At 43.0% G+C, this 14,811-nt stretch overlaps 1 protein-coding gene across 1 annotated transcript in view; it reads left to right on the top strand.

Moving 5' to 3' along the window:
• The window catches only part of LOC106609192 (conserved oligomeric Golgi complex subunit 5), a 103,115-nt gene that overhangs the window by 13,200 nt on the left and 75,104 nt on the right, over positions 1-14,811 (top strand). The window contains exons 4-6 of the mRNA XM_014207707.3: positions 1,232-1,286; positions 1,526-1,595; positions 5,732-5,852. Of these exons, the coding sequence (XP_014063182.1) occupies positions 1,232-1,286; positions 1,526-1,595; positions 5,732-5,852 (246 nt within the window). The remainder of the gene's footprint in view (positions 1-1,231; positions 1,287-1,525; positions 1,596-5,731; positions 5,853-14,811) is intronic.

The following is a 14,811-nucleotide window of genomic DNA, read 5'->3' as shown; positions in this document are numbered from 1 at the left end:
CATAATATCAAAAGGGTTTTCTAATGATCAATTAGCCTTTTAAAATAATCAAATTGGATAAGCTAACACAACGTGCCATTGGAACACAGGAGTGATGGTTGCTGATAATGTGCCTCTGTACACCTTTGTAGATATTCCATTAAAAAAAGCTGCCGTTTCCAGCTACAATAGTCATTTACAACATTAACAATGTCTACACTGTATTTCTGATCAATTTGATGTTATTTTAATGAACAAAAAATGTGCTTTTCTTTTAAAAATGCAATTACATTTCTAAGTGACCCCAAACGTTTGAACGGTAGTGTATCTTTCTACCAATTCCCATACTAAAATCCCAGGCTCCTCACCATATATATTATATATATTTCACCTGTGGATACTTGCATCAAATACAGCTCTCACCCATGAAAACCAGCGCACAAAGACATTGTTTTCACCTATATTAAATACAAGTCTCCACTCCAGGATCCCCTTCCTCTGAACCCTGTCTTGTGCGGTTGTACCGTGTTCACCGCAATCTTTTCTCTGATAGGGACACACCCCTACCCGAATCGATCACCGAATATGACCCATCTGGGTTGAACAACCCCCGAACAACAGCACGTTATGGTGCCACTCTGTATACTGAATTCCCACCCCAGACCATACGATGATACAACCCGACTGTAATGCCCCCACCCGGAGACCTTCTATAGACCTGTGCTAGACAGTCCGGATTTGTCACAGTCCTTCCTCCAAACTACTACCAATAGTCTGCACCCTTGCTCTCTTTCTGGATACCCCTCCCGCCAACAATGGTTTCACATAAACAATTTGAAACTTCACTCTCCTACAGATACTTTTTCCACCAACCTCAAAAAACATGACTGAGGGATAAAACAGAAAGGGCAGATGGCTCTTATGGGGCACAGGAGGTATTAGTAAGAAACTAGCTTAACTTTTTTTATTTAGGGCCGGCCACCTCCACTACCTATTCTCCACCAAGTCTGTCTTTCAAGGATGAATCCGGTTTGTGGCACCAATTGTTAAAAAGAAACCTCTTTGCAATAAGGAATTGAGACCAAAAGCTCAAGAGAAGTTTCAAGTGTTTAGTACCAAGGATACAGTCAGCTGAGTGCATACATTTAGAAAGTTCACAAAGCATCTTATACTCTTCCATCATTACATAAAAGCCAATCATATCATTTTTATGTCAATATATTGAGTGAGATGTTTGTGTGTTGTTTCTCAGGGGTCCTGCAGATGATGCAGACCAGGATCGCTGCTCTGCAGGGTGCTGTGGACAGGTAGGTTAACAGCTGATCTTGGACCAGATTAACATAACCCCAATCTCAGCCATTATGGTGATGAAGAAACATCTTACCCAGTGGTTAGGTGCATTATCTACCTACTCCAAGCCTATAACAGACCATAACACATCATCACAGGGAATGATAAAGGCAAAATATTACCCTTGTGTTCAGAGACCCTCAATAATCAGACCTCTAATAACAGCACTCAACCTCCTATTTGTTTTCTCTCGTAGGATAAGGACAAAGATCGTTGACCCCTACAATAAGATTGTAGCCCGGACTGCCCAGCTCGCCAGATTGCAGGTATCCATCCATCTCCTTGTGTTTGAGAGGCATATTACTATCTTTTGTGTTGATGGTTTTGTATTGTTGTATGTCCGTGGACTGCGGCTCAATAGCAGGGGGAAGATTTCCTCTCTATTGTTATCAGCACTCTGACATTATCTCTACTTCTGCACTGGACTTGATTTCCATGTTTCTGAGGTAGAGAAATGTATTGACAGTATTTGCTTGGGTTTTTATTGTCTCACTCCCCATTTTCAAGATAGGTACTTCAAGTTAGGTGCTGTACATATTGTCAAGGTCGCCTAATGCATCTTGGACAGTTTCCAGGATCCTCCTGTTTTAAATTGTAAAGATGACAACAACCCAGAGCCATATAGAGATCTATATATCTGTATATGCTCTGGGATGTCCTCTTCTAACCTGTCAATAGAATATAGCTATAGCAGGTGTCAGTGTCTATCATGCTGTAATGATATGAGTGCTCTGTACTCAGTGGTTTACAACAATGATACTGTATGTTTTATGCGAGCATCGATCTACCCATTGATATTTATTTGAACGTTAAATACCACAAATATTACAGTGGCTTGCGAAAGTATTCACCCCCCTTGGCATTTTTCCTATTTTGTTGCCTTACAACCTGGAATTAAAATGGATTTTGGGGGAGTTTGTATCATTTGATTTACACAACATGCCTACCACTTTGAAGATGCTAAATCTTTTTTTATTGTGAAACAAACAAGAAATAAGACAAAAAAACTGAACTTCAGCGTGCATAACTATTCACCCCCCAAAGTCAATACTTTGTAGAGCCACCTTTTGCAGCAATTATAGCTGCAAGTCTCTTGGGGTATGTCTCTATAAGCTTGCCACAGCTAGCCACTGGGATTTTTGCCCATTCTTCAAGGCAAAACTGCTCCAGCTTATTCAAGTTGAATGGGTTCTGCTGGTTTACAGCAATCTTTAAGTCATACCACAGATTCTCAATTGGATTGAGGTCTGGGCTTTGACTAGGCCATTCCAAGACATTTAAATGTTTCCCCTTAAACCACTCGAGTGTTGCTTTCGCAGTATGCTTAGGGTCATTGTCCTGCTGGATGGTGAAACTTGTGGTGGCTAATTTCTCCATTACCAAATGAGGAGAGTTACAAACTTCACACCACCAGTCAGAGTTATGCTTAAACTACATCTTTAATAATAAGAGCTTTATATTAGCACTTGACTTTCAATGATGCGCCATTTCTAATGAACCATTGAAAGTGACAACACAAAAGTACGAAGATCTTTTATTGGCAAGATACACCCCTCTCAACCTACATGACGAACAGCAGATCTTAGGAACAGTTCACAAAGAAAGAATTTTACTTGAGAGAGGAGTATCCCATAGCCAGATAGCATTCGCTATAAATTATTGTTCAGTTTGGTCCCTAAGACGAGGTTCTAATCCCGTTCTTGTTACTTCATAGCACAAAAACACCATCTCATCCAATGGCATAAATCAATTGTCAACTCTAGATACTCCCATCTCATGTAAACCACCCCCTTGACCCCACTTCTGGACAAGCTCACTGAGGGGAGTGAGCCTCTACGTCATACACTATCCCAGGATAAGTGCAACATCAGAGAGGACATACAATGGTTCCAGACACTGCCATACACCTTCCCCCAATGCCAATGGAGGGAGTGACTTGCGCACAGACATTGTGGAGACAAGTAATTGGTTCCCCATTAATCACGCCATCCCTTCACATGGTTTAACATTCACATATGAAGACAATGTTCCATCCTGTCCTCTTCCCTTTCTGAGGGAAGAGGACAGGATGGAAGCTCTGTGGAGTGTACGACTAAGTGGTCCTATGGACAGATACACCAATCTCCACTGTGGAGCTTTGCAGCTCCTTCAGGGTTATCTTTGGTCTCTTTGTTGCCTCTCTGATTAATGCCCTCCTTGCCTGGTCTGTGAGTTTTGGTGGGCGGCCCTCTCTTGGCAGGTTTAATGGTGCTCCGTGGGATGTTCAAAGTTTCGGTTATTTTTTTTATAACTCAACCCTGATCTGTACTTCTCCACAACTTTGTCCCTGACCTGTTTGGAGAGCTCCTTGGTCTTCATAGTGCCGCTTGCTTGTTAGTGCCGCTTGCTTGTTGGTGCCCCTTGTTTAGTGGTGTTGCAGACTCTGGGGCCTTTCAGAACAGGTGTGTGTAATATATATATATACATACATACATACATACATACATACATACATACATACATACATACATACATACTGAGATCATGTGACACTTAGATTGCACACAGTTGGACTTTATTTAAGTAATTATGTGACTTCTGAAGGTAATTGGTTGCACCAGATCTTATTTAGGGGCTTCATAGCAAAGTGGGTGAATACATTTGCATGCACCACTTTTCAGTTTTAAATCTTTTCGAATTATTTGAAACAAGTTTATTTTATTTTTTTCACTTCACCAATTTTGACTATTTTGTGCACGTCCATTACATGTTGTAATGCAACAAACAAAATAGGAAAAACACCAAGGGGGTGAATACTTTTGCAAGGCACTGTATATGACCCCTTTTACTCTTGTTGCACATGCCTGCCATTATGGAATCACTCGCCACCACTTTGCAGAAGGGTATATTTATAAAGATGATTTATAGAACTGTGCTTTTGGAGGCTGAGCGATCTTCATACCAGGAATCCTAGCTGTTATGTAAAATGCATCTGTTTTTCTTGGTAAGTCCTCGACTATATAATACATAAAGGCCATGTTAAAGGTTTACAACGTTATCTCAACCTTTCAAACAGAATTACTTTGATCCTGTTCTCAGATAGCATCTGCAATCTTAACCTGTGACATCACTGTTGTGGTTTTTAATCCACCTCGCTATCAGTGGCCCCCCGTTTAGAAGCAATCGGGTGATTTTAAAGGTTGAATTTGTACCCCTGTTAAAATAAGACCTGTTCTTGTGATCAACCTGACCCTGTCCTGTCCGAGGCTGGATAGCCGCGGCCAGATAGAGAGCGAAATAGAGACTCTCTGGGTTTACAGGCTCTGTCAACTTACGCACACTGCCCACACACTGCAGCTCCGTCGTCTGTGGAGTCGAGGGGAAGTCTTATTAAATATTGATGGACTATGGCTTCAGTCAGAAAGGTTACTGTGATTCTAACTGGCTCTTTCCTCAAACATGGCTCTGTCTCTGTGTTAGCACTGTCTGTGTTCTGATGCTCTCTCTGTCTCAGCTTTGTCGTGTGTGTGTGGAGTGTTATTGTTGTTATCTACACCTCAGACATGCGTCCTGCAGAGAAGATACTAGTAGCAGGCAGGCATACCAGGCTGGTAAGATCTTAGGATGAAGACGGGCCTGGTTTGTGAAAGGAGAGGGTGCTGTGGTTTCTGAATAGAATGGTTACAACGTTTTTATATTATTTTATACAGACAGACAGTGGAGTTGTGGGACCAATATCTGAGACCCCTCTTTTTTCACTCCCAGGGACTGTCATGTCCTTGGTGTTAGGGTGTGTGTGTGTTTGTATTCTGTCTGTCTGTCTGTCTGTCTCTGTGGGACTGGGGTGAGGTGGGTCTGAAGGAGACCGGTAATGGTCAGACTATAAATCCAGGGGGAATAGGAGAGTGCTTTGTTTATCTTTTAGTCTAGTGTTCGCTCACAAAATGGAAGCTTCTCGGCCACCCACAGATAAAGCAATCAGTCTGACACACACACAGACACTTGGGACGGACACATAGACTTCACAGAGGCTCAAGGGACAGACCCTCAGTTCTCAGCTGCATCTATTCCTCTGAACACACTACTAAGTCCAAACACACTGCTGACCTCTGTGTCCTTCAGCCCCAGACACAGCTCCACAATGCTGCTAGACACACGGTTATTATTACCACTAATGATATGCCCATGGTCGGTGTTATTGTTACTATATAGGCTACAATAGGAAAATAAATACTTGGAAATGTCGACATTGATTGAAATCGAGATCATTTACAATAAGTGATTTTCAATCAATTATGACGAAAAAAGAGGGTCGTTCCATATTAGTTTTGACGTTCGCTCACATCTTCTCATAGAGATTCAGAAAGACTGGTTCAGATTGGGTTCCATTTTGTTTGGTTATATATTTTCCTATTTTCCCCAGGTGGCGTGTGATCTGCTGCGAAGGATCATCAGGATCCTGTACCTGTCCAAGCGTCTGCAGGGCCAGCTCCAGGGGGGAAGCAGGGAGATCACCAAGGCTGCCCAGAGCCTCAACGAACTGGGTGAGCGACCACTGCCTGTTCACCTCTGATACACTGCACTGTACTACTGACAAGGCTGCTCAAAGCCTCAATGAACTGGGAACTGTAATACTGACATGGTTAACTCACCTCATTTGGGACTACTGTAAAGAGAGTGTAGATCAGGGATAGGCAATGCTGGTCCTGGAGTGCCGCAGGCACTTCGTGTTTTTGATTTAACTGACTTGGAAGGCCAGGTGTGTTTGAATTTAGGCAATCATTGAACTGATCAGTTGATCAGGTGTAGTTGGAACAAAATCCTCCAGTACGGGCGGCACTCCAGGAACAGGGTTGCCTACCCCTGGTGTAGATGGTGATGAGATCCCCCAAGGCTGTCCAGATCAGCCTCAACAAACTGGGTGAGTGACCCTGCTCATTCACTATAATTCTACTGACACTAAGGTGAAACTCCCCTCATTTAGGCCGACTGTAGAAGGTGTAGGTGGTGCTGAGATCACCAAAGCTACTCAGAGCCTCAAAGAGCTGGGTGAGTGACTTATAGAAGAAAATGGAGGATAGGAAGTGCTGCAAGGACACACTAGTTACTAGATGTTTGTTCTGGAGGTGGAAGGTGCTCTTTGGTTAAGGGTAATCAAAAAATGAGTGTCTTCATATAATTAAATTGCCTTTATCTTGATATTTTTGGAAAGATTTTGTTCTATTGAACATGCTGTTTTATGATAAAGGCATTTTAATTATATGAATAGTGCCTGGGTCCTCCTTGTTTTTTGAGAACTGTCTGATTTGACTCGGACACTGCTTACGTCTCACTATAGCCTCTGCTAACACGCTAGGTTGGTAAATGCTGACGCACTCTTCACTGATTGGTGTAGTCACTTGAATGTAAGGTCACTCAGGTTGGATTTGGCTTCAAACAAACCAATGATTGACAGACAGACAGACACAAAGTTCAAATAAAATGTCCTTGATTATATAAAGAAACAGCACTTTTTAACTACTAATAATCTAATCAAATTGTATTAGTCACATGCGCCGATTACAGTGAAATGCTTACTTACGAGCCCCTAACCAACAATGCAGTTAAACATTTGCATAAAAGAAATATGGATAAGAAATAAAAGTTATTAGGTGTTCAGAAGTCTTATGGCTTGGGGGTAGAAGCTGTTTAGAAGCATCTTGGACATAGACTTGGCGCTCCGGTATTGCTTGCCGTGCGGTAGCAGAGAGAACAGTCTATGACTAGGGTGGCTGGAGTCTTTGACAATTTTTAGGGCCCTCTTACACCGCGTGGTATAGAGGTCCTGGATGGTAGGGAGCTTGGCCCCAGTGATGTACTGGGTCGTTCGCACTACCCTCTGTAGTGCTTTGCGGTCGGATGCCGAGCAGTTGCCGTACCAGGCAGTGATGCAACCAGTCAGGATGCTCTCGATGATGCAGGTGTAGAACCTTTTGAGGATCTGAGGACCCATGCCAAATCCTTTCAGTCTCCTGAGGGGGAATAGGTTATGTCGTGCCCTCTTCACGACTGTCTTGGTGTGCTTGGACCATGTAAGTTTGTTGGTGATGTGGACACCAAGGAACTTGAAGCTCTCAACCTGCTCCACTGCAGCCACATCGATGAGAATGGGGGCATGCTCGGTCCTCTTTTTCCTGTAGTCCACAATCATCTCCTTTGTCTTGATCACGTTGAGGGAGAGGTTGTTGTCCTGGCACCACACGGCCAGGTCTCTGCCCTCCTCCCTATAGGCTGTCTCGTCATTGTCTGTGATCAGACCTACCAATGTTGTGTCATCGGCAAACTTAATGATGGTGTTGGAGTCGTGCCTGGCCGTGCAGTCATGAGTGAACAGGGAGTACAGGAGGGGGCTGAGCACGCACCCCTGAGGGGCCCCTGTGTTGAGCATCAGCGTGGCGGATGTGTTGTTACCTACCCTTACCACCTGGGGGCGGCCCGTCAGGAAGTCCAGGATCCAGTAGCAGAGAGGGGTGTTTTGTCCCAGGATCCTTAGCTTATTGATGAGCTTTGAGGGCACTATGGTGTTGAACGCTGAGCTGTAGTCAATGAATAGCATTCTCACATATGTGTTCCTTTTGTCCAGGTGGGAAAGGGCAGTGTGGAGTGCAATAGAGATTGCATCATCTGTGGATCTGTTGGGGCGGTATGCAAATTTGGAGTGGGTCTAGTGTGTCTGGGATAATGATGTTGATGTCAGCCATAACCAGCCTTTCAAAGCACTTCATGGCTACAGACGTGAGTGCTACGGGTCGGTAGTCATTTAGGTAGGTTACCTTAGTGTTCTTGGGCACATGCACTATGGTGGTCTGCTTAAAACATGTTGGTATTACAGACTCGGACAGGGAGATGTTGAAAATGTCAGTGAAGACACTTGCCAGTTGGTCAGTGCATGCTCGCAGTACACGTCCTGGTAATCCATCTGGCCCTGCGGCCTTGTGAATGTTGACCTGTGTTAAAGTTCTTACTCACATCGGCTGCAGAGAGCGTGATCACACAGTCTTCCGGAACAGCTGGTGCTCTCATACATGTTTCTGTGCCATTTGCCTCGAAATGAGCATATAAATAGTTTAGCTTGTCTGGTAGGCTTGTGTCACTGGGCAGCTCTCGGCTGTGCTTCCTTTTGTAGTCTGTATGGGATTGCAAGCCCTGCTACATCCGACGAGCGTCAGAGCCGGTGTAGTACGATTAGATCTTAGTTCTCTATTGACGCTTTGCCTGTTTTGAAGGTTCTTCGGAGGGCATAGCGGGATTTCTTATAACCTCTATGGGCAAGGCGGGACGAATTCGTCCCACCTACGTAACAGCCACCTGAATTCAGTGGCGCGATTTTTGAATCGTTTGAAATACTATTACTTCAATTTCTCAAACATATGACTATTTTACAGCTATTTAAAGACAAGACTCTCCTTAATCTAACCACACTGTCCGATTTCAAAAAGGCTTTACAACGAAAGCAAAACATTAGATTATGTCAGGAGAGTGCCCAGCCAGAAATAATCAGACACCCATTTTTCAAGCTAGCATATAATGTCACAAAAACCCAAACCACAGCTAAATGCAGCACTAACCTTTTATGATCTTCATCAGATGACACACCTAGGACATTATGTTATACAATACATGCATGTCTGTTCAATCAAGTTCATATTTATATCAAAAAACAGCTTTTTACATTAGCATGTGACGTTCAGAAAAAGCATACCCCCCGCAAACTTCCGGGGAATTTACTAACAGTTTGCTAAATTACTCACGATAAACGTTCACAAAAAGCATAACAATTATTTTAAGAATTATAGATACATTACTCCTCTATGCACTCGATATGTCCGATTTTAAAATAGCTTTTCGGATGAAGCACATTTTGCAATATTCTAAGTACATAGCCCAGCCATCACGGCTAGCTATTTAGACACCCGGCAAGATTAGCCTTCACCAAAATCCTATTTCCTATAAGAAAAATGTTCTTACCTTTCCTGTTCTTCGTCAGAATGCACTCCCAGGACTTCTACTTCAATAACAAATGTAGGTTTGGTCCCAAATAATCCATCGTTATATCCAAATATCCTCTGTTTTGTTCGTGCGTTCTAGACACTATACGAATGGTAAATAACGGTCGTGCGCATGGCGCATGGCGTGACAAAAAATGTCTAAATATTCCATTACCTTACTTCGAAGCATGTCAACCGCTGTTTAAAACCAATTTTTATGCCATTTATCTCGTAGAAAAGCGATAATATTCCGACCGGGAATCTGCAATAAGCTAAACAGCCGAATGAAATTTCTCCGCGGGGGCGAATCGTGCACGCGCCTCATTCAATGGTCCTGCCATTTTTGCCTGCCATAGGAGTTCTGTTATACTCACAGACACCATTCAAACAGTTTTAGAAACTTTAGGGTGTTTTCTATCCAAACCTGAACAATAATATGCATATTCTAGCTTCTGAGTTGGTGTAGGAGGCAGTTAAAAATGGGCACATATTTTTTCCAAAATTCTCAATACTGCCCCCTAGCCCAAACAGGATAAACTTCCGGGTTAGTCTTCTGGTTGGGGTATGTACGTATGGTCACTGTGGGGACGACGTCATCGATGCACTTATTGATGAAGCCAATGACTGATGTGGTGTACTCCTTAATGCAATTACAGGTATCCCAGAGCATATTCCAGTCTGTGCTAGCAAAACAGTACTGTAGCTTAGTATCTGCTTCATCTGACCACTTTTTTATTCATCTAGTCACTGGTGCTTTCTGCTTTAATTTTTGCTTATAAGCAGGAATCAGGAGGATAGAATTAATAGTTTGATAAATATTTTTAATATATTTAATTTCTGCAGCACAGGAACAAGATTATATTTTCCCACAGTGCGGATGTCCTGGTATTTACTTTAAGGTATTTTTGGAGTGCAGTGTTGGCTAAGCAATGCACAGCACTTGATTAATACCTGACCTATAGGCCAGGCAATATTCTGTAAATATATTACCCTTCTCTCTTTATCTGTGACAACAAGATAGCTGTGTTTTCCCCGCAATTTGATTTTAAAATGTTATACAATCTGATTTTCTTTATTTTTCTCCTGGAGTCTTTTCTTCCCCTGGGAAAGGAGGGTCTCACTGGACACAGCAGCAGGCCCCAGCGAAACAGTCACAAGGGCAGGCAGTCACTTTCATTACAGGAATCATGAGGATAATGCACTTTACTGTTTGACCAAACCGTGGTTTTAGCATCCTAAAAATATGACGCTTTTGAGTGACAATGTAGAACGTCGCACCGATGCGACCAGTTAATAAAAATCTTACTCGCACAGCCAACATCGCAAAATGTGACTAAATGGTTGCAGTCTGGAGCCCTGTTTCAGGTATTCATGTGGTTGATTACCCCATTCATAGACGCTAACTACTTTAGCGCCTATTGACGATAGTATCTTCTGACCGGGGGAGTTTTGTTAAGAGCCCCAACGCTTACTCTAAACATTATTATAAACTGGGTGGTTCAAGGCCTGAATGCTGATTTGGCTGACAGCCGTGGTATATCAGTCCGTATACCATGGGTATGACAAGCATTTCTTTTTACTGTTCTAATTAAGTTGGTAACCAGTTTATAATAGCAATAAGGCACTCTGTGTTGCATCGTGCAAAAGAAAGCCCTTAGCCGTGATATATTGGTCATATACCACACCCCCTTGGGCCTTATTGCTTAAATATACATCACTTGTGGTACTGTTTTGGAAACAAGGAACGCATCTTTCATGTCAGCAAGAAGTCATTTTCAAAAAGCAAATGAATACACACCTTTTTATTGGGTTTAGGGTTAGTGTTTCCGCACGGCCATATCTCCATGTTACAGCGCTTGTTCACAGAAGACAGGTCGCCATCTGTGCAAATTAGCTGTCTAGCATGCTCTGAATTTGTGTAAGCTAACTGGCGAGGAAGTGTAGTTGGTCAACTGGAGGCACACAGTGTATGGATCTGTGCAAAACTGCTACAGGAAGTGTATCTTTTATTATTTGAAAGATTCTTTCTCACTGACATGAAAGATAAGGGGTATATTAGCATACGTTTCGGAAACCGTTGCGAAAGCGATTGTTATTCAAGTTCCTAAACGTTAAAACACACGGTCAGAATTGTAGTTTACACGGAGCCAAATGTGGACGAATGTAATGGCTGAAAACCTTACATACGGAGAAGAAGGGTTTTCGAAAGCTTGGAGTTGTTGTGCTTGTGCTCAATATTCTACATTTAGCTAGTGAGCTATAAAGTCATTCAGGGATGCAATTTACCATTCAATGTATGGATAAGAGATTGTGTATGGTAGGCTCCCTATGGGCCCTGGTCAAAAGTAGTGCACTACATAGGGAATAGGGTGCCATTTGGAACGTAACCGCCATTATCATTCCTCACAGATTGTACCAAACGCAAGCCAAGTAGGCTAACAGAGAACAATGATGCATTCGGTCCCTGTTTTCTACACTCTGTGCTGGTGACTCAACGCTGAATCTAGTACTCTGTCTGCCAAGTGCAGAGCAAAGTACTATGCAAATGTATTTTTATGCTGTGGTTGGAGGGACTTTTAACATTAACAGTAGTTTTCATTATACTGCAGCACCCTGACAGGGATTCCAGTGAATTTCTCAGAAAGAGTCTCATTGCATTTAACCAATGCAGGGAAAGAGAGCTGGTAGAGAAAATCAATGTCCTTTTCAGAAATTACATTGTACATATTTATTAGTTCTACTCCTGTTTCTCCATGCATGTGGATCATGTGGCTTTTATAAGAGCTAGTACACACACACACACACACACACACACACACACACACTAGGGCTGTGACGGTCATGGAATTTTGGATGACGGTAATTGGTCTGCCAAATGACCGCGGTCTCTGTAAAACTGTTTGAATAGCAAAAAGAAATAAAAAATACATTATGCCCATGACTGCATGTGCTGCCATAGAAATAGAATGAATAAAACAGGCATCCCCATTCAAATCAATGATGGCATAATAGGTGGATTGGCTGCCCACAGGATCCCAGGGGACTCAGTTGATAGAGAATGGCGCTTGAAACGCCAGGATTGTGAGTTTGATTACGACGGGGGGACCAAAATGAGGAGAGAAAAAAATATGAAAAAGTATGCGCTCACAACTGTAAGTCATTCTGGATAAGAGTGTCTGCTAAATGACAGCAACAACAAAACAACAACATTGCGAGTGTACCCTTAGGAGCGAAGCAGGAAGCAAAAGCAAGAAGTCTAACCATCAATATGTGTTGTGATTTTTGTTTTGTTTTTTGTTGACTCAATTGACACACAAAATATACATTCCATTGTATGAACCACATCAGTTAACATCATTTGCATTAGCATTCTACATTACCGTGGAAATGATGGCGTCACAATAACAGGCAGCCATTGCGAGTGTACCCGTGAGTTTACCAGTCAAATTGCCAAGGTTAGAGGTGCTACTGCTGCATTGTCAGGGGTGTTGCCTCGTTTGCTACAACACGTTGCTTTTTTCAGCAAGGAGCAACAAAGTTTTGTCATGTTACGAATGCACGGCTGTCCTGTCTTCAGTCAGCTGTTCGTTCCAAATGATTTGTAGTTATTTTTACGGTTATTACAGGTTTTTTTCTTTTCATGACGGTCTTCATCCATAACCGTCGATTATACGGTAATTGTGCCAGCCCTAACACACACACACACACACACACACACACACACACACACACACACACACTCTCCACCACATTGGAGTCATGTTGTCAAACTTCTCTCTCACAGTACAATACACAGTTCTCTCTATCACACTAAATAAGATTAGTTTGGTTGTTGACTCAGTTGTGACTTCTGGTCCCGTAGAGGTGATATGAGTGTGTTCAGTGTTGAGTTCACTTCATGTGGGGTTTCACGTGATCATGTTGGTGGGAATTTCCCAACTCAACCACCCAACCAGAAATTGTTATTGTGTAGAGTTTCAGGACCAATCCTGTCCAATCTGGTTACAACTATACAATTGTTTAAGGGTGAGAGGCTAACTTTAGGCCTACCTGTTGAACTAGCCAATGATCTACTGTAGTTACAATGAGGCTGGCAAAGCACAACGAATGGCCACCTCGGCTCGAACTGCTGCCTGAATGGTAGACGAAAGCTGATTGAGTCACTGTTCTCTCGTTGGCATCATGCGGTCTCTCCTCCTCTCAACCTCCTCCTCTCCCTCTTTCTTGACTCTCAAGACACATCCCTGGTTGTTTTCCCTGTTTTTAGCAAGCTTTTCAACGGAGCCAGAAATCAATCTCCAGCCAGTAATTTTCCGCACCGGCCGGTCGGTCTTCAATCCACTCTCAGCCCCCTTTCTTCAACTGCCAGGACATTATAATAGGCCTGAATTACAGGCCTGATACTGCTTCTGGCCTAATACAATCACACAGCACAGCCAGCCTAATGTGATTTGGAGTGCTTTCTTCTGTCAGCCTGTAGCATTGGGCAGGGATGAGAACACTGAACAGGTAGTAGAGAGGGAGGAGAGGGAGACTGAATAGGAGGAGAAGAAGAGGGAGAAGGGATCAGATGGGGGATGGAGAAAGAACAAGAGTGAGTAAACAAGGGATGGATGGATGGCTGCAGGAGGGGGGTGACTGGGGGGAGAGCCACCTGCCGAATGTAATAAAGTGATTGAAGTGGATGCAGTGGCAGGGTGGAGGGGACACAGAGAGAGAGCAGCCTGCTGTTGTTGAGGAGGGAATCAAAAGCCACATCCCTATTCCCTTTATTTGCACTGATGTTGGACTGTGTAGCGTAGCCGTCTGTTGTAGGATTGGCTTTGGCTTAGATCAAATTTACTACAACGTTCGATATCTGCTACGTGAATCTGCTACTTATAATAGAAAACAAACTATACTGAACAAAAATGTAAATGCAACATGCAACAATTTCAAAGATTTGACTGAGTTACAGATCCTATAAGGCAGGAAATCAATAAATTGAAATAAATGAATTAGCGCCAAGTCTATGGATTTCACGACTGGGAATACAGATATGCATCTATTAGTCACAGATACCTTTTTTTTTTTTTTTTTTTAAGTAAGGGTGTGGATCAGACAACCAGTCAGTATCTGGTGTGACCACCATTTGCCTCATGCAGTGCGACACATCTCCTTCGCTTCGAGTTGATCAGGCTGTTGATTGTGGCCTGTGGAATGTTGTCTCACTCCTCTACAACGGCTGTGTGACGTTGCTGGATATTGGCAGGAACTGGACACTCTGTCGTACATGTCGATCCAGAGCATCCCAAACAAGCTCAATGGGTGACATGTCTGGTGAGTATGCAGGCCATGGAAGAACTGGGACATTTTTAGCTTCAAGGAATTGTGTACAGATCCTTGCGACATTTGGCTGTGCATTATCATGCTGAAGCATTAGGTGATGGTGGCAGATGAATGGACCTCAAGGTTTTTGTCAAGGTATCTCTGTGCA

Source organism: Salmo salar, chromosome 07, assembly GCF_965601325.2.
Source record: "Salmo salar chromosome 07, fSalSal1, whole genome shotgun sequence".
Lineage (NCBI taxonomy): Eukaryota > Metazoa > Chordata > Actinopteri > Salmoniformes > Salmonidae > Salmo > Salmo salar.
Note: the sequence above shows the minus strand (reverse complement) of the source record. Positions and strands in the feature narration are given on the sequence as shown.